Genomic DNA, 27,969 nt, shown 5'->3' on the forward strand with positions numbered 1-27,969 from the left:
ACACAAAACTGTTTCAATCCCAGCACAAATGAAAAACCAGAGGGGCTGCCAACACTGAAACCATTTCCAATAAAGCTTTATCAGAGATAACATATTTTTGTCTTTATACTAAAATATATCCGTTCCTGCATAACATGAAAACTCCATTAGGTTTACATATTCGTTATAATCTACATATTTTCCATAGCAGCTTTTTTTGCACAGTAAGATTAAGTATATGCACCAAATAATCAATTAAATCCAGTAAAAAGACTGGTTACAAGATTAAATAAATGAATTTATTTATGATACCGCACATCTTATATTGCCAGCTATATAGCAATCAAATCCTACCAATCCTAAACAGAAGCACAACTGCCAAATCAGGGTCCTTTGGAAAAGAAAAAAAAAAGAAAAAAAAAAATCAGCATCGGTTTCCAAAATTTCCCAAAATACAGATTAATTAATAAACCTCCTTCATCCAACAATGTTTTTCATGAATCCCTTTAATGAACACTTTATTTCAAACCAGGAACATTTCCAAATCAACCAGAAGACTATCCTTTATTTAAAATACAAGCCCCATAATTTTACATCTGAATTAATTTTAAATACTTTCTAAAAACAAAGACAAGATGACCAGTTACACTTCTTGGTAGCCTTTTTTTTTTTTAAACACAAAATTATTATTCTGCAAACAAACCTTCAAGTCCACATGAGTGTTTTACGTAAGACAGTGTAGCTCTGCACACTACACAGGCACAAGTCATTACTCCTTCCAACAAGGTACTGCACAGACACTAGAAAAAGCAGTAATAAAACTGTGACTGTCCTGCTGGACTGTGCTGCAGAACAGGGACCATGGACCATGCCCAGAACCTGGAGGGTGTCCAGTGTTTGGGGTAATGGAATACATGGAATTTGTGAGGAACACTGCAAATTGATTGTGGGGGGACAAAAAAAAAAGGATTAATCAAGTTCTTGGAAAGATATTTCAGTGCCTTGGCTTGAATTTACTAGATTATGAGGTGACAGGTGGAAAAGAGCAGTGGAAAGAGCAGGAAAATCTGTAATTTGTGACTGCAATATCAAAGCCAGTCCCGAAGGTCATCTTTGTTTAGAGACACAACCACAACAGGATTCAAGTTGCATGTCTGGACATGAAAACAAAAAATGTCATCGTCACCCTCGCCAAGGTAAGTGTAAATAAAATTCTTCGACTATGCAGCCATTCATACATTCAACACTTTACTTTGAGGGGCTATAACAAAAAATTTTGCACACAGATACATTTGCCATCAGGTATAATCATCATATTATCCATTTCCAATTGACAGTTCAGATTATATCCTACTTACAGTGTAAAAATATTAATGCTATTAGAATAACTTCATCTAAATTATAATATAGAGTTTTTGAACTGCTTATCATGTCTTTTTTATAAAGACTTTTATGATGCCAGCCAAAATCAGACTATTTACACCCAAAAGATTACTTTTGGGTGAACTCGTATTTGGTCACTTCTCAGATGGCTGAACACTGTGGTAAATAGCTGCTAGAATGCTGTGCTCCCTTTATTTTACAAAGGAGGACGTGTTAGTCCCTTTAAAGCCACAAGTAACCTTATAAATGTTCGTCAGAGGGTAGTTTAGTTTATTCATATTCTGTGCAAAAAGTGAACTGAACAATCCTTTCATTGAGAAATTTGTGTGAAGCAGTTTTCACAGCACAAGTTACGCAGAAGTGACTATTCTCTCATCCATGAATTAAAAAACAATCACAGAACATGTGTTTTGTAGTAAACCAACCTGACGGCTTAAAGCTGCAATATCCTTCTCAAAGGGCAAGTGTTCAGTGCTGTGCTTGGCCTTGGGGGAATCCCAGTCCCCACTCCTCAGCCTCCCACCAGACCTCCCCATCACCAGCGAGCGTGGAAGCTGCTCCAGGGGTACTGAAAAGTGCCACATATTCACTTACCTCACGGTGAGCAAGGGAATTAAATGCAAAAATCACCTATGCAAAATGTAACCAAAGGAAGATGTACGGCAGGGAAGGAGAAACATTGCAGCTTCAACCCAGAACCAGTGTCGCAGTCTACCACCGTAAACTCTAGACATCATGCTGAGACTGCCACCCTAAAGAGCAGGCTGTCCAAGGCTGTCTCTTCCCCCACTCACTTTTCCTTAACTGGGGGGAGGGATGGTGGTGATGAGGTTTAGCAGAGTCCACGGGGAACAGCCATCAATGGAAAGCATACAGCAGCAATAGGATGGTACAGACGCCAATAACGCCACCCAGGATGAGAGAATCTCGTCGTTTCCGAAGGTTGATCCTTTGAATGAGGCTGTTCACTGCAGGAAACCGATCTGGAGGGAATCTGAGTTAAGGTCAGATCAGCAGAGAGGGTCTGTGTTAATGAGCCTCCAAATTCAGCCTCATGGGGAAGTCAGCAATACTGCTAGAAAAGGGAGACTACTCCCAAGGTGGAGAAAACAGATGCAATACAGAAGCCTAATAGTGAGTTAACAGGGCTACAACTGCAATGAGACAGCACGAGAAAGGGGAGAACAAAACAGTTTAGAAATCACATTCACACAGAATCCCATATTTAATCACCTGAGCTAGCTGTGCCCCAATTACAGGATCCACAAGATGTGGAGCTTAATTAACTTTAACCAGTTGTGTTTAAATGAGAATGAAAAAAAAAATGGAGAGGCATATGAAATACCTGTGGAATTCATTTAATGGAACTCTGTTAATGATGAAGGAAACAACTGAAAGTATTTTATAGAGAAAATAGGTGCTTTTCATGAATCTGCCCCATTCCCTGTGTAACATACAAGAGAATAATGCTTCTACTGCAAAATCATAAAAGCGTCAAACTTCTTTTAACATAAAAATACAACAGGCAACAAGATAATAAGCTCCCGAGCTTTGCATCTTTTGACCCAAGAATCTTTTAAGGCCAAAGCTTATTGAATTTCTTTTGTTCTTGCCAGTTGCTAAGAACTGTAATGAAATTTATGGCTCACCCAACTACATCTCTTCAGGATGCAATCCATCTAATCAAATGATACTAATGTTGTTTTTTGGATCCTTACAGTAGAAAGGGAGAAGCAAGTGGGAAAATGACAAACACGCATGACTTGACAATCCAGCACGTTCCTTAGCCAGGAGCACAAAATATGAGAGACTAACAGACCCCAAACCTTAAAAGCCTGTGACAGACGAGAGGATCTTCAGGTCAGTAAAACACTCAGCTGTACGACAACAACAACAGGCAATCTATGCCAAGCTTCAGCTCTGGGCAGCCTTGAATGCAAAAAGTGAGCAGAAAGCAAAATATAGTCATACTTTTCAGAAAATGAGTAGCCAGGAATACCTTTAAATGCCGTTGCGCATCCCTGGGTGAAAATTAAGCACTGACACACAGGGTGTTCAAAGTTGAGTAAGACCACCTTGCTCCCCACGTTTGTCACTAAGATGTAGTCACAATAACAAAATGAGATGGGGAAAACATGGGCTGTCAGGTGACAAGGCCACCACCAGCGAAACGGTACGTGGCACCGCAAAGCGTTTTGATCTCCAAATGACAGACTGGAAAACCTTTTCTAGAGCTTCTCTTACCCACCGGCAACGCAGTCTTTAGGAAAGGATACTGGCCAAGGTATTCATTTTGCTTTGTATTGACTTCAACATCCCTCTCTGCGAAGTCATATTCTCTTTAGTTGCCATGGCAATGCTGGAGAAGGGAAAAAAGAGTGGATCAGGTTGCTGGTGCTAAGAATAATCCGCAGCTAAAACAATGGGAAGGCGCAGGCAACGCTCCGTCGAAAACAGTGAATGGGGGGAAGCAATATGAATGAAACCACTTTTTTTCCCCCTATTATTTTGCATCCATTACTCTTAAATGATTTCTCTTCTGATATAACCTGAAACACCTGAAAAAAGCACCTTCCTGAAGCAGGCATGTTTCTAGCATTACTGCCCAGTCTCAGTCCCATCAGAAATAAAACAAAAAATTCAACATTATGAAAAAAACCACTGAAGGCTCTTTTGGGGCATAAATTCTAAATTCAGAAATGTTTTTAATCACAAAGGACCCTTTCACAAGCACATAATGTAGCTCACAGAGCCTTACACACAACCAAGCTAGGAGATGCAATCGCCAGGTCTTTTAAGACCCATCAACACAATAAATTGATGTGGTCGACTTGATTCGGGATCAGGACTGTCCTCCAATTCCAAACAAATTTTGGATTCGCTTCCATTAATGCTGCCTCCCAGCAAGGCCAATCTGCTTTCCGCAAGCTGCAGCTGAGGGAGTTGCTGTTTAATGTCAAATGGTACCTTCAACACAGCACAGAAACAATAAATTTAGGAACTTTGGTCCTAATTAAGAATGTCATCTACACCTATATGATTTTTAGACACTTTTTTTTTTTTTTAATAATACATGGTCTAGCTGTATTTACTTTATCCAAACATAAGAAGGCAATGCAGTTGAATATAAAATATTTCCATTTCAACTTTAAGACATTCTGGACACTGGAAAAAAAAGAGCTGTCTTCTTAATATCATATTTAAATGAAAATTTTAAAGAATTACTGCGTTGATAAATATTTTAAGAATATTGTGGTTTTTTTCCTACCTTACATTTCTCTTCAAGTCCATTAAAAGTTATTAAACAGAAATTGAAAGGGCAGGCTACTACTTATAGTCACAGCTAACATGTTATTTAGCTACTTAGAATGCAATAGCTTTGTCAAGATAAGCTGCACAGACTGATTTACATCTGGAAAAAGAATATATAAAAGTTTAGGCTCTGCAGACATGGTGCTTAGGAGGAATGGTTTGACAAATGCTGTTCTCCTTGGCTGACATACATTGCAGGAATAAACAAACCAGGACATAAACACAACACGGCTGCATAATAGCTCAGAATACAACAGCTCTATTGCTACTGACTATACCTACATGAATAAAAAATATTAAAATGAGTTCTTGGATATCTTAAGTCTTAAATATGGAGGGAAACTGTTCTGGAAGAATACAAGTGCAAGTATAATAATACAACATGGATAAACATGAGCAAGCGCAAGAAAACCTCAACCTGCAGTTTCTAAGGAAATAAAATGGATAGGAAAAATATCTTTTGCCAAATCTAGACAACCACGTTTTCAACAGCACTTTACCTTTGCTCACCCTCGGTGTCTGTACACAAACATGACACAAAATTGCAGTTAATAATAGGAGTATTATTTCTAAAGAGAGGCAGATACAAAGCACAGAGACCCGCTATCCAAGCACAGCACAAGCTGCTTCAGATCTGGAAAGCTACAGCCAGGAAATGCTGTTCTTTCTTATACTGTGCAAATATTCTTATTCCTTAAGTTGTGTGTGCTTGTCTCTGTGGTATCTGAACTTACCTGGCTCAGAAATGTAAATCATTTATTCAATTATAGGGGAAATTCTTTTCAGAACTCATTATCAAAAAATGATAATTACAAAAAGAAAAAAAAAAGAGAGAGAGAGAGAGAGAGAAAAAGGAAAGTATAAACTTAGATTAGGTGAGAAATAAACAGCGTAATTACTGGGCCAAGCTCTACATGAGAGTACAGAGAAAAGCCTGTAGCATGGGCCTAAATCAGAGTTGTCAGGAGGGAAAACACAGCTGTATACAGACAGGGAAAACCAGTTAGAATCTAAGACTGAAAAAGGGGCTGCAAAATTAGAAGTATGTGCATCAAACAGACACAGCATTTGCTAGATTATTATATACACTTGCAACTCAGCATACAAGTTTTATTCTTCACTTTTCAAAATAAAACAAAAAGACCCTATAAAAACATTAGAGTTTTACTGAGAAAAGCACTAGGGGAATTTTGAATTACCAGGCAATGAGTTGGAAAATCAAGTAAGATTTCACAGCTGCACACAGGAAGGGCTGCTCAATTATTGCAGCTTCTTATTTTACACCTCCACCCCAATCTGATACATGTCCCAGTGAAAGCTGAACGCGGCATCTCTCAAACCACTCCTGAATTAAGCCACATGTTTTCAAAAGATGCATCCAATGACTCATTAAGGAATCCATTAAAGTGGAAACACAAGATGATTGCCAGAACATAAAGTGTTGCTGAGACACCTCCAAAACACCTTTGGGAAATAATTATTAGGGGTTATCATGGAATACAGAGTTCCTGCTTTAACGTCTGATGAGTAAAGTGTCCACACCAAAAAGAGAAAGGACATGATTTACTTTTTGGGAGCTTACATATTACAAGATCAGAATCTTCTTTATTTACTTTACTCTGTATTTTGAATTTTTTTCATCAATGTAATAGATTTTACTGAAGTGTGGTCAGGAAAATGTTTAAATTTTGTCAGCCTATGCCCTGGGAATGCCATGTCATGATGGCACTGAGCCCATTTTAAGCTACCATGAAGAGCCAAAATTTAAAGTATTTTTCTTTGATTTTTCAAAACACAAGCTGGTTTACCTAAGCCTTTATCTTTATAAATGTGAGACTGTTAAATTTAAGCACTATCAAAAACAATAATTCAAAAAGAACTCACAGCTCTCAAGAACTAGAGTCTCAAGAACTGTGGTTTCCTCACATCCTTCCTTACAGAGTTTAAGTTTCAATCCCATCTCTAATACACTCTCATTAACTTATTTACTGCTATCATTTCCTCACTGACTGATGCTTTTTAAATCAATCATATTTTTCCCTTTCACGTTATTGGCCCCATTTAGTCACTCTGACACAGTAATCTCCCTAGATCAAGCACACCATTTATTTACATTTCAAAAATTCTACTCAACATTTTATCACAGAAGGATTAAATGCCTTTTAGTTACCAGAATCTATTTTTTACCTGCGGAAGACCCCACATTATTAAAATATTCAAGCATTGTAACACAGAAATTCCCCCTTTTAAAAGCATTCTCCTTTTTCTAGCACTATTCCGATGCCTTGGCAAGGCTCCCTTTAAGACTGATAATGGATATTGATCTATTCTCCCTAACTCCTCACTCCGTAAGATAAGCTTATTTCCTCATATGTTTTTTGACTGGTGTATTGTAATACTCAAAAAGAGTATTACAATAAAATCATGAGAGTTGGTCATATTGTACATGCAAAGCTTTACTTTTTTTTTTTTTTTAAAAAAGCTGTTAGAAAACAAAATAAATCATTTGCTATTTTGAGAAATTGATAAAGTTTAAAATTGAAAACCTGAAAACACTAAACACATTAAGCAAAAATCCATGCCTATATTTAAATATGTCCAAGGCAAGTGAGCACTGTTCCAGAAGAACTGCAGTACAAAGTAGCACATCCCACTCCTTCTGGGAAGAAATATGCTGCAGTAAGAACCTGTACCACATAATTCATTTAAAAAAATGGATTAAAACTTTAGTACTAACGAAACACCTGGAACGACAGCCCTGCCCAACAACAGCCGAATTTTTCATTTGGTGAAAAATTGCAGCTCATGTATCCATGAAACTCTTGGTCCTGCGGAGGAACTGCATACAGGAAACGTCAGTCTCTGCATTTTGGTTTTTATCTGCTCTAGAGGAAGCCCGAGAGAGGCTTTCACAGGCAGCACCCACTGCAGAGGTGCTGGGAAAGGGGCACCTGCACCCAGCCTGTCAGCAAAAGCCTCTGCAACCACAAAATGCCACTTCCCAGCGCTTGTACGGGCTGGTTAAAAACAGCTCTTCAAAAGAAATAAATAAAGAGTGATCTCAAATTCCTGAATTGCACCCAAATAACATGAGTAATGAATTACAGCAGATGTAACCCTTGAAGACGGAACAATATTAGTAGCCAGAATAGGCTAATTATATCTCACTTCATTCTAGGAATCTGTAGCAGTTTCCCCTGAACGGTTCCATCTCGTGTTTGGTTATCGAGAGATAAGACTAATTAAAAGTTGGACAAAAATCTTCTGGGAAACACACTAAAAAGAGGTTTACCACCAATTAATAACATGCCCAAACACTTGCAATTACTGGGTATGATGGGGAAAAGAGTTAAGCAAAATTCACCCTAGCTTCAACAGAGACTGAATTAAATTAAGATAATATAAACTGATATAAATTAAACTACATGTCCTGCTAAATGCTCATATCTACCAAACAAGCCCTTTGCTATAGAATAAAATACAGAGGCTTTTTGGAAACCGCTATGATAAGGAGATCATTCACTACAGTTAATAGATGGTGCAATAAGGAGGGTAGAAATTGAGCCTCCTAAAATCAAAGTTCAGCTGTTACCCAAAGGAATATTTTCACCAAACAGCACCAAGGAACTCAGCAGTAAATCATGTTGTAGGAACTATCCCACGTGAAGCAGTTGCCATATGGTCAATCGGAAGCCAACAGGGCCACAGCTCATGCGATTGTAACTCCAAGTAGCTTTAAACTAGCCAGGGCACCTGCTGATGGCAGCGAGTTGGGACACCCCAGAGCTCTGGAGCAGGCTCCAAATTCACTTTGGAAGCAGGGTGAATATTCGGGGAGCTGCCTGTGCCAAGCTCCAGTTCGCTACGGCTGCATCCCCTAGCTCAGGTAAATCTCTATGCAGATGCCCTTGCTAAGCACAGACTTAGCCCAACTTCTCAGATGACACATACCCAATGGGGTAGATGAAAAGCTCGCGTGATATTAGTCATTTTGCAGAATATTAAATTTAAAAATAAATCATTTGAAGCTTTTCAATGCACCAGCTACCAGAGTGACAGCAAAGAGGAGATTCAGCAAATGTTGAGTCAAGCGTTTTCATGAGACAGAAGTATGGCAATGGGTTTTTTCTTTTTTAAATGAGAAAAAGATAAGAACCCAAAGTAAAACAAACATTCACAATAACCGCATTAGATGTGACTAGGATTTTTGTGTGTTCGCCAGGCTAACTGTGGTAAGATTATATCCTTTTTCACACATTATTTTACTGAACTCCTGTTTTGTCACGGCACATTACTGTGGTTTAGCACGTTTTCCCACCGTGTTAATCATACAGAACCTACTATGTAGTTAAGGCAGCCAGCCCTTAATGGACACGGAGCCTTGCTGCACTAATTCCTCTTGATCACTCATGCCAGTATGTGCATTATCTAAAATCAAATCTCGCTTTTATTTTTAAAAACAATAATCTAACAATTTAAACCATTAAACTGGGCACTCTGAACTATGGGTTTGCAAAATCCCAGTGTACAATGGAAGGTTGGGAAGGACACACATGATAAAAGTAATTTATGATGCGTTGATTCAACATTAAAATTACTAGCTCAGTTTGAGGGCAGCACTCAAGTATTTGAACCCTGTGAAAACCAGAAGATAGATAATTATCCCTCATCCATTACCACTCAGGCCACTAAATCCTTACCTGTATCATGCTGCAGGGCTATAGACTATCATGCTATTTAACTGTGCCATTATGAAGAGAAACGACTCAAATCTTGGACTAGTCCTCGAATCGCTCAACCTGAGAGCTCCACTCTGCTCAATCACTGTTTTTGTTTTTATAGAGGCTATTTGCCTTTGAAAAGAAACCTAAACTTTCTAAATTAGGATGAATATAATAATTAATCAAGGCCATTATGTTAAGATTGAATACAAGAAAAAAAAGAAAAAAGAAAAAAATGACACTTCATTTTAATTATAATAATGCTTATCAGCTGTAAATACTTATTGTATACACAAAATGTCTGACAGTTTTGGATACAGTTCAGCATAAATACTGACTGTACAGAAAATAATGGAAGTTAATAAATTCATTCCTACCTTATTGTCTCTTCTATGAGCCGATCCGAGCTGAAAGCCAAAAGAAAAAAAGCAGTTAAAAGAAAGGAACAAGCACTGAATATTTTAGATCATTAAAACAATGTTCACCGTAATGCAATCTTTAGCAAATTTGCCCTTAGAATGTCTTCTTTCAGGACACTGTTGTTTTCCACCACTAGGCAGATTTGGAATATAGTAATGAGAGCCTTTAGATGCATGGAAAAACAGAGAGAGCAGCATCTCCCAGCTGTAAACGAGAGCAGATGCCCAGAACAGAAAGACCATGGAGACCCACACACAAAAAAGTGGAATGGGCTCCATTATTCATGGTTAATTAAAGCCAGCTGAGCCAGAGATGTACACAGGGCCCAGGACAGCCTGGAAAGAAGCTTGAGAGAAGAAAATACCTCATTTTATTTGCTCTGCTCTGTAGTCCTGGTCATTCCCTCTCTTCCCCCCAAAAGAGAGTAAAAATAAAAGCTGAGACTTGGCTTTGTATAATAACATCCCCAAATTTTGTTTTGGAGCTAGTTTACCCAATACTATTTGATGGTGACTAAAGAGACAAACTTCCTATAATAATACCAGTTGAAAGAGAATTCAGGGATGGCTACAAAGCAGCTGAACGCACATCATCTGTTACAGAAACCTTGGTACCACGCACATCCTTCCCCCCTGCTGCCAAACATTAATCAAGTTTCTAAGCAGCATCCTGAGAAAAGAAAAGTTGAAACACGGCACCACAGAGAGAACATTTCAATTAAAAACAAACAACAACAAAATCAGACGTATAAGATTAGAAGAGAAACCAAACCCTCAAAATGCTGGAGCATTTTTTTTTCCTGTACTCAACCTGCTACAGGGAGGTTTTAAATCAGAGCAATCTTTTACAGTCCATTATGAAATCTCGGGAAGTCGTCCTGATGAAACCAAACCGCGGCTGTAGCGGTGATGGACAAGCAGGCGCCCGCATCCCTGCTCCTGGGGATGCATTTCCAGGTCATTGATGGACAAGCAGGCGCCCGCATCCCTGCTCCTGGGGATGCATTTCCAGGTCATTCATCCCCAAAACTCCGAACTCTTGCAGAGCAACACGGGACTTTGCCAGTTTTAACACACAAATCGATGTGACAGGACTAAATCTCGTGCAGTTCTGGGTGCTGCCATTTACTGCTGTCAGAGCAAAGGATTAAAAGACATTAGAAGAGCGGGGCCACCTCTATCTTGCTGCTCTTTGCTCCAAGTGGTTCAGCACCTCGTGGGAAGCAGCAGCCCCAGTGCAGAGCCGGAGTCTGTCCGACTCCGAAGGCGCTGCCCAATTTGGAATATCTCTTCTGCCCACATAAATTCTGGAGGTCCCCCCACACCTCCAGCTGGAGGCCCAGCCAAGTGGCACGTTGTGCAGTGTGTGTGTATGTTTTATCTATGTACGTATATATAACTGCTCCAGGAGAAGATGCTGACAAGATGCCCCTATTTGTCTGTGAAGAGGAGGGGAAGCATAAAAATTGCTATTTCAGTGCAGTCCATGGCTTGAAATATGAAGCACAGAGAGCACTAAAAATATTTTGCCTATCTTTAAGTTGAGAGGGACTCAACTGGGGCAGTGAAGACTGTGAAAACGTTAGTAAAACTGGAACATTTCTTTCCACGGCCAAGATAAAGGCACAAATCAGTTACGAGTAAATTGGTTTAATGAAATAAAAACGTTTATACTCACTCTGTGGTATTTATTACCACGGGCACAGAGAGCTACAAAATGCCATAGTTATGTGCCCAAAATGAGTGTAATCAGTCTCGAGTCTAATAGCATCGATAATGTCCTCAAGCAAAGTGGAAAAGGAAAGTGATGCATTAAGGATTTCCAGAATTGTCAGTTCTCACAAGTACAAAATTCAACGAGGAGCGTGCCTTTCACACACCTCTAACGCCCACGTGTATTGTGGGGCCAGTAAGTAGTAAGAATAAACTGCAAAAACATCAGAAAACAACAGACTGGAAAGTGTAAGTGGGATCCAATTAAGAAAAGATTTTTACACATTAATAAGAAAAATAGATATCACATGCCTAGCTGGAAATAAGTGACACTTATTAAAATTCCGCGGAACAAAACACTCCTAGAATAGTCCTATTTTACTGAAGGAGCCAGGAAAGTTGAATAAATTCAGAGACCTTAAGTGAACCAATCTGTTCTCTCAGGTTTTCAGTGGGGTTAGAGTCTCCACTGGTGAGCAATGAGCCCAACTACGCTGTATGTTGGAGAAAGCAGCAGTTGGGCAGTTTTATTACTTAATCAGATGAGTAAATATAGGCAGTATCAAGTTTAAAAGGTTCAGTCTCAATTCTATTATACAGCATTTGTGTATGTGTGCATCTCTAAAAGCTCTTGAAATAGAGTTACCTGTGAAATAATGACAGGCAGAAGTTAATACTATGTTCACATGGAGTAATGCAGAGTTTTCAGTACTAATAAGCACAGAACACTCAGCACATCTGAAGTCACAAGACTGATGTTTCTCAACTTAAACACCAACTATTTAAAAGAATGAGATGAACACAACTTTTCTTCAGATGAGCGATGCAAAAGTAAGGGCAGAAGGAACTGTTATAATCCCATTAAGTAAATATCCACAAAGCTAGGAATCACACACTCGCTGTGTACAACTTTCAGAATATTTTTCCTACCCCAAGGATCCTCATCTTGCCCTGACTGTACTTCCCAAAAAGGCTCTTCCTTGCAAGTCTCCAGCAGGTGCACAAACCCCAGAGGAAAAGGACTAGGACACGGAACTCTGCATTTCCCTGCTCCTCGGCTGCCGAGTGACTTAGAGGCATTTTGTTTACTGAAAACTTCTCCTTGGCACTATAAGCAAGAACGTTTTCTGGTAAAAATCTGTGCATCACAATTCCTTGGAGTTTTGTCGAGTTCAGTACTTCTTGCAAAAGTTGATCTTAAACAGACACTAGATGCTCTTGTAAAAGCAGCATGTGCATTCACAAAGCATCTCTTATTCAGGTCTCTCAAAGTGGTTGGCAAATGCAGTCTGCAACATTCATTTACAGTGGTATCCACCAGAGAGAAGCAGGCACTTGCTTCATCATTTTACCATTCGTAACTATGGGAAATAACAGCCGGATTTACGGCCGGCCGAGAACACAAAGCACAAGAGCACCCAAAGACTCCAAGTTTTTCCAGGATGAGGCTGGCAGACCTCTTGCTCCAGTGATACATCCACAACTAAAGAGGTAGATCTTTATGAAATGCTGTAAACTTGGTCCTTCTACTTCCCAAGCAAGAAGAACAGATCCAACGGAGATTACCTGGTGAACATCTAAGCAAGCAAACAATTACTCTGGGCACTATTAATCTCTTTGCCATCTGTTTCAATAACTTATGTAGTTTCACCTGTCGAGACAGATGGTACCTAGACAAAATCAGTTAAAAATACGACATGAAAGGAAGCTGGAAGATGCTGAGGCAATCACCTGCTATAATGAATGGGACACGTCCAGCAGCAGCACTTGTGTACGAAATAATCAAGCCCCTGTGCAACTACTGGAACCTCAGAAAAGATTGGGCAGTTTGTCATTTAAACATGCAGACAGGCTAGTCAATCCAAAGGAAAAACTCAGTGAAACAGCAAAGAATCCTGCCCTTCACATCAAGCTTTTAAAATGAAAGCAAGCATTCCATTTTCTTGGTTTTTTAAAGCAAATCTCTACGTCAGTAATTTAAATTCAGAAATATTGATCGTTACTTAGGCCAAGACTGGGCTTCTCTCCTATCCTAAAGGACAAATACGAACGTGATTATTTTACTTTGTTCTTTCGCTGATTGCAAAATTAAATGCATTTCAGCTCTTTCTAAACGGCCCACATTAGATCACTTTTTTCTTTTCACAGCCCTGAATCACCAGGCAATGTAGAGCCTTGAGGAATGCCAACATTACAAAACATATTTCATACGGAAATACAAACACACAGACTATGACAAAGCAAATCAGACTAATACAGTTAATTATTTCCATCTTCATAATCATTCCTAAATCACAAGTGAAATACTGGGCACGTACACACAAAAACCCAGCTCCAATTGATATTTTCTCTTACCATCAAGTCTCCTTATAAAATATATATATATATATATGTATATATATATAATTAAATTCTTTAAAACTTAACTGGAAAAATATAAAGCAGAACACATTCTTCTGTGACAAAAAGCAAGATATTTTTCCAGATTTTACAAGATTTGTCCCATGGTTGATGGACTCCAGTGTCACTGAGCTGCTCAGCTGGTTTGGACACTCTCCCATAGCTGCTAACAAGGACAAAACTGGCGCAGAAGCCTGAGCACGGACTGGAACCCAGCATAAGAGCCTGGTGTGACACATACACCTAGGTTATGTCATCTAGAGAGAGAAAATTTATAATAGTCCGAAAACAAATATATCGAACTACAGAGAATGCATCTTAAGCTTCCAGTGTCTTAAACCTCTTGCAAGACCTGTGAAGAGCTGGTGAAACACAAATATGGGATGTAAAATGTGTCCGACACTCAGCAATCACTTTTGAGAAGAATAAGGAGTAGCTGCAAAACCACTAAAGAAAAAACAGCACAGTAGCACTAAATCACCTCAGTTTTAACCAGCAACAAGCAGTTTTTAAAATTTAAAGGCACTTAGTAACACCATTGTTGGGGGTTGAATTTCTTTGCAGTTGGGGCAAAATACGTATTGTATTAGAAGAAAAAAGCAAGATAATACAGAGGCACGCTCTTCTGCACTTCTGAAATGCACAAACTTGACAGGGAGTTAGCAACGGAGTCAAATAAATGTTTCTGCAAAAGGAAGTGTTTGCCAAGAAAGCTCTTTGGCACACACAAAGTCTGCAGGGGGGATGTCTGATGCTCGAGAGCCCCATGAGAGCACGTAACAGCCTTACTTTCTCCTTTCAAGTGAATCTATAGGGAAGTAAGAGGGTTGTTGATAATCTGCAGTGCACAGTTTACCCCAAGAACACACTTAAAAACTTCAAATGAAAACAGCTCCTCGCATGTAATGAAGTGCAGCAGCTGGTTGCCTATTAGGCAGGGCATAAACCCAAGGAGGGGATGGCACCAGTGGCCACATAATGAAGTTTCTAGAGGCTCTTGATTCGTGGATGTGGAAGTTCCTGGATAGATTGACCCTCCCATATAATTGCTCCATATTACCCATAGGAACAAAGTTAAACGAGCTGAAAAGGGAGGCTTTACTGTAAGTCATTATCAAGTAACCACAACTGTCAGAACAATTCCAGTAACCGACTAATGGAGACATCGGCATTTCCTTAAATTTTACATACTGTACGTGGAGCTAATATTCAGTAGGAATTATGATTTCGCTGTATGTTTTATACTAGAAGAAATAATTTAGAATACACCTTTGACCAAGGAAAAAACCAAAACATAATAAACAACACTCCTAAGTACAGAGATGCAGGAACAGCCTTCAAAATCCAACAGCCCTTGACAGGAGAGGAGCTCTGTCAAGACAACCTGTCAGTACCGCGCTGCTGTGCACACACCCGAACACGATAGATGCACAACTACCAGCAGCACAAGGCACTTGGGATCTGCACTGTAAGGAAAAATATGGAACAACTTCCCAGATCAGCTGCTTTTGACCCGGTGTGCAAAGTTGAGAAATCATTGCACTAGTCTCACACATTCACACGTACCTGAGAAAACGGAATACTCATCCTGCAGAAGATCCCTGTCATACGAACAAATCTAGGAACATTTGACCAATATTTCATTATATCCAAAGCACCTTTTTTTTTTTTTCTCTCTCATTGTCTAACATAAGCAATTCTGAGGAGAAAAATCAGCATACCATAATCACAGTGTCATGAAGAGATGTTCATTTGGAAGCCACCAGTTTTCTACGGGGAATTTCTGCATTATAAAAGTTTTCTATATTTCTGTACGCATCTAGATGGCTGATACTTCTCTTAAAAAAGCTTCTCAACTCATAGCTGTGGATATTATTAGCACATTCTTTATCTGAAAAATTATTTATACTGCATGCATTATTGTGACAACGTGTGAAAACCATACAGCATCTACTGAAGATAAATAAAGAACACTACAAACACTGGCATTAGCTCCTCTGAAATGTGAACCTGTTTCCTAATTTTTAAAAACCCGTGCAAGAGAAATTCAATAAAACTCAACAATTGCATGTTCTGTTTAAAAGATGCATGTACTTTATCACAATCAACCCATGCAAAATGTATTTTAGCACTTGTCAAAATCCTAATTTCAATACAGACCTCGGAGGGAGAAGCTGTCCTAGTTAAGGATCAGTGTTTAAAGGAAAGCTAAAAGCAAATAAATCATGCATCAATGACTTGTTTATGTCTGAAAAGAGGAACTAGCTTCAGTAGCAAACACCGAGCTCACATTTGAAGTGTATTTTTCTTCTCTCTCCCCAAATCAAGGGCACATTTCTGAGGCAACGCCAAGAACCCAGAACTGGAGCAGTGCTTTAATCCCCGCTGGTTTGCTGCTTGGTGATGTAGTCAGGGAATCTCCCGCAACCCTGTTGCAACCCTTCAGTCTCTGCAGCCATTCTTACACATGATTTTTTTTTTCCTGTTGGGTTATAGAAGTTCATGCAAATACTTTTCATTTGTGTAAAATAGGAAAGTTAACGTGGACTTTTGAGGTTCTTAAGGCTAAGCCTTCAGCACTGTCTGTCTGCATTGCATTTTAACCCCATAGTTCAGCTTTACAGCTCATTTAAGCCCATAATGGCTGTAAACCAAGTCCCCAAGCCAGGTCTTGTGTGTGTTTTTTGTAATCAGATCCAATTCATTTTAGACATACTGAGGTATAAAGATATCACAACAGTCACAAATGTCAGGAAATCTACTGATTAAAATACCTTTTTTTAAAAAAGCAACCAAGCCATTAGGAAAGTATACAAATAAACCTTGTGAGACTAATATAGTATTTTTACAGTGTCTTTGGGTTTTCTTTTTACGAGTCCTAAATATTACACATGGAGATGAAAAGCACAAGTTGGTTTTATTCTAATGAAGCTCACACTATTTTTGAAGAGAAAACCTTTTTTAAATGCTGAAGCCTTTGGCTGATGCTCATGTGCTTTAAGTTATTTATAAATAATAACGATGCCCAGGAGAGCATCTTTCTTCACTGCCTGCAAGCTTTGAACCTCCCCAAATTCTCATTAGGCTACTTTAACAACTTGCTCATAAAGTTACATAATTGCACTCCCATAACAAGTAATGAAGTTGCTTTTCTCCCCAAGACATGAACTGTCTCCCCCACTGCACAATATTTACTATTAAAACAAAAAATAGCTCAGTTGTGCTCGGTCTGGTTTTGTGGGTACGTATCACGCTATGCCCAGACCTGGTTTTCAGTGTGGGGCTGTTACAGGGGAAACCTCCCCTGACATTTTAAAGCACTTTGTGTCCTTCTGCCCTGAATCTTCAAGAGACAGATGGGAGCTGCCGGTAGCCCTGGAAATAGGGCTCAGTCAGCCCCATGCAGGAGTCAGGCTAAAGAAGGCACCATGGATGGATAACTACCATTAAGAAAGCTCTGTAGGAAGAGGGGGCAGGAAAACGACACAACAGAATCGTATTTAGAAACAGGAATACGAGTTGTATGCACTTTTAAAAAAGGTTTTGCAATAATAAAAAGGTGTCTTTGTTCCAATTCCTCCCCTGAAAACCCTTCTGTTTGCATCACCTATCCAAGAGGAACTAGTTATGGCTATTCCAAGCTGCAGTCAGGCAAGACACCAAATAAGCTAAAGTAACCACTGTAACCATCCACACCGGCTACGTGCAGCACCTGGACACACTCTTTGATTCAGGAGCACAAAGAAAACAAGTTAACACTGTTTAACTGGGAAAACTGACAACGTTGCTAGAGCTCTTGCTGCAAATGGTCAGCAAAGAAACATTTAACCAAGAAATTCCCCAGTCTCTTCTCCCATTGCATCCTCCAGGTCAACAAAATATCGCAGGGCTCTATTGTACAGCCTGTCTGCAGCCAAATTCCAGGATATTCAGTGCTGCTTTGCAACCACCCTGAGAAAAGGCCATGGTTAGTGTGGACTGTCCTTTTAGAGCAGATCTATTTTGATTTCTTTATAACTGCTACAAAGCAAATGATTCAGTACCAAGCTTTCCTTCATTAAATTCGGTATTAAAATTAATACAATAGAGTGACAAGAACAAAAAATTAGTTTCATTTGGAGACAACCTTAGCAATAAAAAATAATTAAAGAACAAAGCAGCACGGGGTGTAAGTGGAGCAGAGCTCAGCAGTGCTGAGGCTGCAGAGCAGGGAGGCACCCAGGGAAGAGGCTCATCACACTCCTCCTCCCTGCTGCTGCCCTAACCATCTTGGGTAAAAAACAAAGGAATCGGTGAAGCTGCTCGTTTTCCTATTGCCTCTTTCCAAGCAAAGGTGAAGGCAAGGCACTATGTTATTGTGTTATCCATCAGCTGAACAAGATATGGTCCAGGTAATCAAGCAATCAAGGCTGTGGAAGGGAAGGCACCGGTAGCTGTGAGGTTTTAATCCAACACCAAAGGGCCACGGGAGCCTAAAGGATGGTAAAGGAGGCTGAGCACACGGAATGGGAATCACGTGGGGGAGAAAGCAGCAGAAAACTGAATTAAATTAGAGCAGGAAAGGTAGCTTTTTCCCCAAAATGACAACACACCTATAATCAAAAACCCTATAAGGTGCCTCAGCATTTCATTGAGCCGACTTCTCCATTACTGAAGTTAACATTTGCTAGCAACATCAATATTTAGAGGAAAAATGGTCAGCAAGACACTCCCTCTATTAAGATTTGGACTGCATTACAACTGAAAACATTTTCCCGGAGATTATTTCTTTAGTAAACATGGCCATTTCTGCCCAAACAACAGGAAATTTGAAATAGTCCTCTGGAAGAAAAAATGAAATGCAATAATAATAGTAATAATGACAATAAGCACTTCAGAGTGCTTTAAATATATGAAGCGCTGCCCAAACGTTAATTTTTCCTACACATTTCCATGAATCAGCTATGTCTCATTTATACCACCATTATGCAACTGCTGCAGATTCCTGCACTTCTTTCGCTCGCCTCGCTCATTCCTCCCTTCTTTCGCATGCAGAACACATTCCTCCTCACTCTGCTCTCTCTCCTGTTTTCCTTCTGAGCTTCTCATCCACCTCCTCATGCAGCCCTACCCTCTCCGTTCCCAAAGCTACAGGTTATAGGAAGCACTGAGGGCATCCTCTCCTTAGCTATTCCAGGGGATTTAAGCAGTGGAATTAGAGAGAGCTGCAGTGGCACAGGCACCTGCTGCACCACCAGCCACCTCTCTTGCAAAGCAGAGAAATCTCATTTTTGTGAACTGGAGCTCAGCAGCATCATGATATAGCTCCAAAATGACTGAACAAATGTGCTTATGCTACAGCTAATGCTTATGACCATAAAGTTTCATTTAGATTTTTGAGGAATCTGATATGTAACAAGCCTGTAGTCTCTTACACATCAATTTTCACACCAATTTATCAAAATTACATGAAATGACTGCCATCATTCACATGCAATCCCAGTAGTAACGTGGGGAAACATTTTCACTCACAATACATTTGTGATGTTGTGCGTGCTTATGTACCCACCACTTTAGTTCCTTTTTTTGCTGACTTAGGACACGATTCCTCAGTAACTGCAGAACTTCTCAAACACTAAACTGACAGGACTCTTTCCTCCGAGGCAGCATTTTCTGGGCAGTTTCTAAACTGCTAAGCCAGATCTATTCATTAAAATTTGGTTTATTTAGATGGAAAGCAGCATTACAAGAAAAAGGATGACTTGTTTACGTTCCTGGCAAAAAGCACGCGAACAAAAAAGAGACATTTACTGAATCACAAAGACCCAAGGAAGCAAACATTAAAGAAATCTCCTGGAAATATTTCTGCAGCACCTTTGATGATATTTGCTTTAGCAACCGCCATGCCAAAAATGTAATGGTTTTAGGTAAAAATATTAAGGGAGCATTATTGCGCCATTTAATTTCCCATCTTCCATACTCATTTTAATTGGCAGGTGCTAAAAATTATAAATGTAAGACCGAAGGGATAGTGTTTTCCTCTTCAGAGGTGCAGGAGACTAGTTTTGACTTATTTGTGCAGAATTAAATGGCAAAAGGACTTTGTGGCTGCGGTGCCGGTGCCAGCGGCGCTGACGCAGCACCAGCCCCACCCAGGACAGCAAATCCAAACGGATGCACCGGCCCCACGGCTTAATGGCCAGCAGCTTTATGGATTCCAGGCATGCAATGGCTTTAAAGGCTGCCGAAATTCCCTCGGTGCTTAATATACGTTGGGCCCTAGCTACCAATCAGGCTCAGTGAACTTATTTCCCTACTTTTTAGAATTGCATCCATATGTAAAAATTAAGCAAAATTAGTTCTTCATTTTTCGTTCGCCCTTTTGTCCCATCTCGTGTGGCTGTGCAGAAGGGCTGAGGGTGCTGGAGCTCTGCACAGGGTCCCTGCATGGGCTCCAACACCTGTGGGTCTTCGAGGTTTGGTTCACAGAGACACTGGCACGACTGTTTCTGTCCCATTTTAACAGTTTTTTGCCATGTCACGGATTCCTAACACTCCCTCCTAGCCCTCTGTTAGCAAGTTATGAAGTAAGTGTGGAAAAGGCTAAAGTACTTAATAGATTAATTAAGCAGGGTCACAACAAAGTGAATGCTTTGATACTCCATGCTAATATGCGATTGCTAGTGCATTATTTCATTATTTGTCAGGATGACAAATAATCAGGATGAAAAGCCTATAATTCTACCTCCGGTCTTCAAGCTCTTCTCATAGGTCATGTCAGTAAAAACGTATCTGAAATCCAGCTGTACCTTTGCGACCAATTTAAGTAACATCACCCAGTTCTACAGAGTAATCCAGTATCGTAACTTCCCGCACTGCTAATACTCAGCATCCCAGAATTCATTCAAGGCTTATCAGCTTATTGTAGGAGCATATTTGATGTATATAATTTGCGAGACCCTGTTGATTTCTTGAGACCTTTCACTAGCTTTTACAGCTTCTTGGCAGTAACAGCTCATTAATTGCTTTTTCTGACGACAAATGTGCTGGAACCCTTTGATAACTTTCCTAGCCAGTATCTGGTTTTGAGCTTACTGATCCTCAATTCAGAAGTTTTCAGTATCTTGCAAGCTTCTGATTTCTTGCCAAGGTTTTCTTCTTTTTCTACAGCAGATTCTTTCACATACTTTAAAGATATCGCCACCTTGCAGCGCTTTCCATGCTTAGCTCTGGCCTGTTTCTTAAGGATTCCCAACTTGCATTGATTTGTTAGTTTGTTCTTCTTAATGTTATGATTTTTTAAAATCTTGATATTTTCAAGCCATCACCTAAAATCACCTAGAATAATCTACCATCTTCTGAAACTGCGTTTTCATTCTGTATTTTATGCTGGAGATTTTGGTAAGTGTAAAGAGATCAAAGCAATCAATACTTCAAAGAGTGCTAGACTCAATTTCTGAAAGCATCTGCCAGACACTGCTTACAAAATATTTCAAGGCTTCCTCTCATCATCACTTTAACTTTTCAAAACAGCACATCCAGAGGAAAGTCAGTTCTTACAAGGGTATTTTACAGCAACTCCTGAAATAACTCACTGGTATCTTTCTTCAGCATTTATTGCTAAATAAACACATATTTATTGCTCATCAAGAAAAAGAAATCATAACATTTACAAAGAAAAGAAAGTTGAGTTAGATAAAGATATTCATGCTTCAACATACAGTATTTCAGTTAACATTCTCCTCCCAAATATTAAGCTTATTTTTTCCTGGAAACTTTATATTTCCTGATTTCTGTATCTATTAATAACACAACCTAACAAAATTCATAACTAAAGCTCTAAATTGATTGATTTCTGAGTTATAAAGATAGTAAGGAACTTTCTTTTAATTTCCCATAAAAGCTTTTTGTGCAGTTCTGACCAGATGATTAAGTTACTGTTAAGAAAGCACATTTGAGACTGCCACAGGCAAAGGTTTTTCCTTTAAATGAAAGTCTGCCCTCTTGTGTAAGACTGGAGCTTAACGTGATTAGGGTGTAGAGGATTCAGAGGCACAAGGATTGGTGCTACCATGCAGCTTTCCAGTGCTTATCCACTGCAATGTGCTGTTTTTCTTCCTTAAATGTGTTCTGCTTATTGCCAACAGGAGAAAACTACCACCCTGTATACACGAGTAGTCACTGCACACATATAATAAATAGACCACGCTCGCAGACTAGAGTTCTGCCAAAAGAGCAAACTGACAGACTTATTCCAAATTCCTCTAATAAATACATTACACCAAAAATTCCCACAAACTTAAAGCGCTATTTGGCCTCCAAAGCAAAATATCCAGAGTAAAATAACTGATGAGCAGGGAACACACAACTAAGCTAATCATACCCTAAAGCCCTCTGCAGCAAGAATAAAAGTGTTTTTTCCTTTGCTTGTTACCTTGGCTAATAAGTTAACAGCCAATCTGAAAAGATTTAAATGCACAATTGTTTTAGAATTTAGTCTTTTCACACTCCTTTTGTACACCTTCAGTGGTGAAGAGGGGAAAAAAAATAAAAGAAAGAATGATCTTCCCTGCATAACACTGATGAACAAAGGAGAGGAAAGGGGGACTTTCTATTTTGTTTTTTAACCCTTATCCTAGTTATTATACTGGGAAGGGATAGAATTTCTTAAGATCAGAAGAGGTCAAGCATGAAGTCTGGGTCATGAGTGACTTGCAAAAGGAAAACAGCATAAAAATGTCAGTGCTGACAAGCTTCTAAAGCAGAACTTGCTGAAAACTAGTGTGACTGCTACCTACCACGTGCATTTCACAGCAAGAGCCACAGATGTTTTGCAACCAGTGCTCTCACAGAATGCAAACTGTGAATCATTCAACATTGATATTATCTACCAAGGTAGATAGGTTTCCATACTTGAAATTAAAAATAAAATAAAATAAAACATTAGATACCCCCAACATAAGTACTTACTTTCGAAGGTGTTCGTGTTCCTTCAGGAATAACTCTGTTCTTCTGTTGTTCACACCAGATCCACTTTTATATGATCTAAAAAATAAATAAAATAAAAATAAAATAAAATAATCTTTTCCCCAAAGCTTTTTGGTAGACAGTATTTACATGCTTTATTATTCCTAAATGACTAAAGAAAAAAGCTCCAGTCATGTTAAGATATTTTTAAACTGATTTGACATAACTTAATAGTTTTACTTCAAAAATACAAGTTCTTTATTAGAGTAAAATAAAATAAGACAAAATTGCATTATAGCTCATTATAGCTGTACTAGGAGCCATGAATTCAAATAACTTTTCTTGCTTTGTTAAGAGACAGATGAATCAGCAATGCCAATTACCCTCCTCCTACAGGAGGGTTGTGTCTTCTCCTCCAAGGAAAGTCCCATGTTGCTGCTATAACACACTGCACAATTTACAATATACAACATGACTTACTCTATATCTTTTCGTACTGATCCCAACAGATTCTCCCTTTCTCTTATTGCCAGAAAGTTTGCTTTGGTTTTGTGGAACTCGTGAGTATAATCCTGTAATAAAACAAGTACTACAAACTTAGTTCACTTTAACAAAACAATATACTCATGTAAAATCTGATTGTCTTTTAAAATATCAGCCATCCTTCAATAAAGAGTGCAAAGAAAGCATATTAAGTAGGAAGGTAATAACAAGTATATTTAAATCTCACTGCTTTCACGGTATTTGCCAACTTTCATTAGCTACAGCTAAGGTCTTGGGGAGGATTTTCTAGGTCCTTCTCCCTTTTTCATGTATCTACAACTTTCTGAGGAAGGATCATTCAGTGCTGGAATTTCCCATTCATCATTGAACTTGAAACACTAGAAAAAATTATTTGGTGTGGTGAAGGCATCCTTGGGTTTATTTCATTAAGTTATACTGGATGGAAAAAAAAAAAAAAGTCTGAACAGTTTTAGACAGTTATACTTCAAAGATTTTTCAAGTTGCAATCTTACATTTACAACCCTTTGGGCAGCTAATACTTCTTGATAGACAATCTAACTGGCAACTGGTGTTTGGTGTTCAGTGCAACACCAAAACCATTGTAAATAAATAGCACTGTTTTTCATATAATAAAATGCTACACCTTTTATATTGTGCACTGTACAGAGACCAAAGAAAATACACTCCACGTATCTAGCCTAATAAAACCTATATTTTTAATGTCACTGCTGTGAAAATGTAAGAGATTTGAAACATAGTTTATTCTGTTCATGTCCCTTTATCCTTTAAGAGGGTTTGCCAATCACATTTTCCTATTTTAAATGTTAATCTCCCTCTAATATTGCTATGCGACAGACCACATAAACCACAGGATGAATTCACCACTGCTCTTTCTCCCTGTTGCTACATAAAGGCACTGAGATGACGGCACATTATAGTGCTCTTTCTTAGCTAGACACTGCCCTTTAATGATGGCTTCCTACAACTCAAAAAGTATAAAAATCTCAACAATTTGATAAGATGATGTTTAAAAATGCTATTTTTTTAACCCAGCTCCTGCTCAAATTGTTGGGTCTAGTTTTAGCTTTTCTACTCAGATGAGAGACACTCAGTATTACAGCACAAGACACACATTTCAGGGGAAGACTTTCTGGAAAGGAACCCGAAGGCCGAGTTGTGCAGAACCTCCCTCGTGACGTGTTTTGGGAGCGAGCTGCACTCACCAGCACAGACTGCAAAACCTTCCAAACACTCTTGCACAAAAACGAGGCAGCAGCTAAAGCAGGAACCTGCACAGGCCCTGGGAACAGCCCAGCCCTACATTTCATTAAAAACTTCCAAATGAGATTCACTTCCATAGGCAAGACTTTCAATTGATTTTTTTTTGCAGGCAGACTCCTAAGGGTAGTTTTTCCTTTATCAGACATCTCCAGTGGCAATTAATTTTAGGTAACTAAATATTAAAGAGAGTAGAACATAATTTAGCTGAAAGAAAGAGGGGGGTGGGGAAGAGAAGGAACAAATAAAACCTGGCAGAAGTTGATACTTTCTCTTTTGGTAAATGATCAGTAATATACAGAACAAAGTTACTTAAATACCTAAAAACAAACTTCTCCAAGTAAAATAAATATGTAGTTACAAGAATGTTTTCAGATCCTGAACTCACAATACATGTAAAAAACATATTTTTCAGTTAGTTGGACTCTTTTCTTGTTGCTCTTTAATCACACTCATTACAGATTGAATTTTTCAGTTACAGAGCATCCCTGAGACACCTCCTGGAAAACTGGCATATGGATATATATATATTTTTTGCATATACAGGTATGTCTGTACCCATGAGTGTATCTGTGTATGTATAGACATGTGAATGTGACTACATACACAAAATGAACAAGTATGTTATAATATCACCAACATTTATTCCAACACAGCAACAGAACAAAAACAAGGATACGTTTGTTACCTGTAATATATCCCTGTGACGCTGTAACGTGTGCATTAGTGCAGCATTCAGGGATGGGACTCCTGCACTATTTGTATATTCAGCCATTTTGTCATTTATTCCAGTAAGCTGAAAGAGAAAAACATGAAGGAAATCATTCTTGTAAAGTATAAGTTGATATAAAGCTATTAAATTACTTGTAAAGTTATAACATAAGTAAGTTGAGGGAGCTAGCTCTAAAGAGAGACACCTCCAGAAATACTTACTGTCCATACTAGCACGACCCAGGCATTTTGTCACAGGATCCTGTGCTGGGATATCTACTAGAGGCTGAAGTCAAAATACAGTAACTTGCTTTACCTTTCCCAGCAGTTGCTCGATCTCCACAGCCATCGTCTCAAACATCCTGTCCTGGCTCGATCCATTTAAGAGAGGAGTCGTGTCAGAGCTAAGGAAAAAGAGGAGTAGTAACTGAAAAGCACATCTTTTTACCAATGCAAAAAAAAAAAACAGACAAATGCTGGTGTTAGGTGTTAGCAGGCTGCATTACCTCAGTTTTCTAGGAAAATAGTTAAGTTCAGATAGCGGCATTTTCCTCTTACAGTGTGTTGTTAGTCCAGGTAAGAGTTAAAAGAATATATCACCTGGGGAAAGCAGAGCCTCTGCTTGGAAGACGTGCCCAGGTTTAGACATTTGTCCAGCAGCAGCACACAGCTCTACTCGTCTAGCACCAATGTCCCTCTGTCCCCAAGCTCTGAGATTGGCTTTTTTAAGTAGGAAGGACCACTGCAGTATTAACATGTTGTAACAGTTTCTTGATTATACATTATTAACAGGGTGCTAGGACTTCCCACTGACATTTTATGCAGACATGAAGCAACACAAACCATACAGCTTATTACAATTTCTGTTTCATACAGTTCACCTTCCCTATGCTTTTAAAGATAAATTTAAAATTTAAGAAACTATCTACTCAATAGAACAACCTGCAGAACCTTTTCAAAAGGCAACTCTCTGCTTTGGTAGTCTAGCACAATTAAGGAAGTTTTGCATGGGAAAGCAAAAGTAAAACAATTAGACTACACAATAAGCGACAGACAGCAAAGAACTAGAAATGCAAGACACACACTTTGACTTAAGAAATGATTCAGCCCTCTAGAATATCCAATCCACTAAGGTATCCTGGAAAACAAGAAATGCTCGGATGATTCAAAGGAGCAGGACCATTTTCCCTGATGAAAGTAATGACAGGGATGTTTACCCAAAAGGGCAAGAATGTGGGGTTAGAGTGTATGCAGTTTTGTGTCTATCAAGGCACATCTTGCAGGATTTAGAGGGACAGAAAGTAAAAATAAGTTTGAAATCAAAAATCAACACAAATACGCACATAGTGTCTTACTTGCTACTAATATGCAATACTAGGACTCGTAGTCAGTACTCAAAGTGTTGCTTTTAAAGGTTGTACTCAAGTGAAGTTGATTATCAGCTCTGTGGAACGGCAGAAAGATCCCAATTCTGGCCCACAGGCTGGAAAAACTCAGTTTTATTATAATTCTCCAGTCAATAATTAATGTGTCGACAGCGAGTGGACACACATACACATGTATAATACACACACAAACGTACATATGGGGAGCTCTCACTGCTTATCTTGTAAGAAAACCAGAACAGCTACCGCTCCAGCAGGGAAAACAACAGAGCTGCCCCCTTCCCTGTGCCGGGCACAGGTCTGGGCCCCTCATCGTTAAACGGTGATTATGGATCCCATCCCCTTCCACCTGCGAGGTCTAAGGCAATGTTTGTGGAATACAGGAACTTCGGGAAACGCTGTGAAAACCTCTGCCGTGTTAATACAGGAGAAAGCAGAAAACGAGGTGTGCCGTGTCCATTCACACGCTACCCCCAACGCTACAGCTTTGCCAGGCCACTCCTGCAGCCTGTACCTCCTCCTCGCTCACGTGCCACCCCACGGACCCGGACACCACAGCTAACACGCGCTGAAATGACCTTCCCGAGAAGCGCAGCGTTAACAGCCACGGGTGGCAGTGGGGAGGCAGCCCCGAGGGAGGCTCTGCGAGGAAGGCGGCGCGGTGGAACGTAAGGAAGCGGTTAGTACCTATACCTGTCGCGCCTCCCGTCGCGGGCGCCGCTGTAGCTGGTGCAGAGCTTGCTGAAGGAGACCAGCTTGAGGTCCAGCTCGTTCTCCAGCTGCCTCGCCTGCTTGCGGAGGTCTGAGCGGGGGCAGAGCGGGCGGCGTGAGCGGAGGGGACGAGGAAGGAAGGGAGGACGGGGGAGCCCGGGGGGTGTCGGAGGGAGGGAGCCCAAGAAGGGGGTGTCAGAGGAGGCCGCGGGGGGGAGGCCGCTCACGGGGCAGCGCGGCCCGCCCGGGAGGGGCCCGCGGGATCCCGGCCGGCAGCCGGAGGGGAGCGGCGGGCCGGGCCCCGCCGCCGCGGAGGGAGGGAGGGGATGGAGGGAAGGGGGGAGGCCCCGCGGCCGCCGTCGCCCTGGGCCCCACTCGCCTTCCCAGTAGTTGCTGCTCGCCGCCGCCATCTTTGTTGTCCAACGTCAGCCGCGGCGCCACCGGGGCGGGCGGCGCCACCGGGAGGGGCGGCGCGGAGCGGCCTCGCTTCCGGCGCGGGGAACGGCG

The 27,969-nt window shown here is 40.0% G+C and overlaps 1 protein-coding gene across 2 annotated transcripts; it reads right to left on the reverse strand.

Annotated features, from left to right (window-relative positions):
* Positions 1-516: 516 nt before the first annotated feature.
* Positions 517-27,900, reverse strand: GOSR1 (golgi SNAP receptor complex member 1). Of its 2 annotated transcripts, none has more exons than XM_088533100.1 (9): positions 27,842-27,900; positions 27,445-27,553; positions 25,683-25,770; positions 25,344-25,451; positions 23,354-23,445; positions 22,877-22,951; positions 9,773-9,802; positions 3,639-3,721; positions 517-2,345 (listed from the first exon to the last, which is right to left on the reverse strand). In XM_088533100.1, exons 1-9 carry the CDS (start codon positions 27,870-27,872, stop codon positions 2,221-2,223), a joined length of 741 nt encoding a protein of 246 aa, XP_088389226.1. In that variant the 5' UTR covers positions 27,873-27,900; the 3' UTR covers positions 517-2,220. The 2 variants fall into 2 exon arrangements, with proteins under 2 accessions (XP_088389226.1, XP_088389225.1); XM_088533099.1 differs by having other exon boundaries at positions 27,439-27,553.
* Between the last annotated feature and the right edge of the window lie 69 nt (positions 27,901-27,969).

Source organism: Tinamus guttatus, unplaced genomic scaffold, assembly GCF_059628265.1.
Source record: "Tinamus guttatus ecotype Peru unplaced genomic scaffold, ASM5962826v1 Tinamus_guttatus_pri_ptg000480l, whole genome shotgun sequence".
NCBI lineage: Eukaryota > Metazoa > Chordata > Aves > Tinamiformes > Tinamidae > Tinamus > Tinamus guttatus.

Coding starts and splice junctions, on each gene's coding strand:
- GOSR1 (XM_088533099.1), bottom strand. CDS start 27,872: ATGGCGGCGGCGAGCAGCAACTACTGGGAAG. Junction 25,771..27,438: donor GGGAGGCGCGACAGGTATAG/GTACTAACCGCT, acceptor CTTTTTCCTTAG/CTCTGACACGACTCCTCTCT. Junction 22,952..23,353: donor TCAGTACGAAAAGATATAGA/GTAAGTCATGTT, acceptor TTTATTTTTTAG/ATCATATAAAAGTGGATCTG.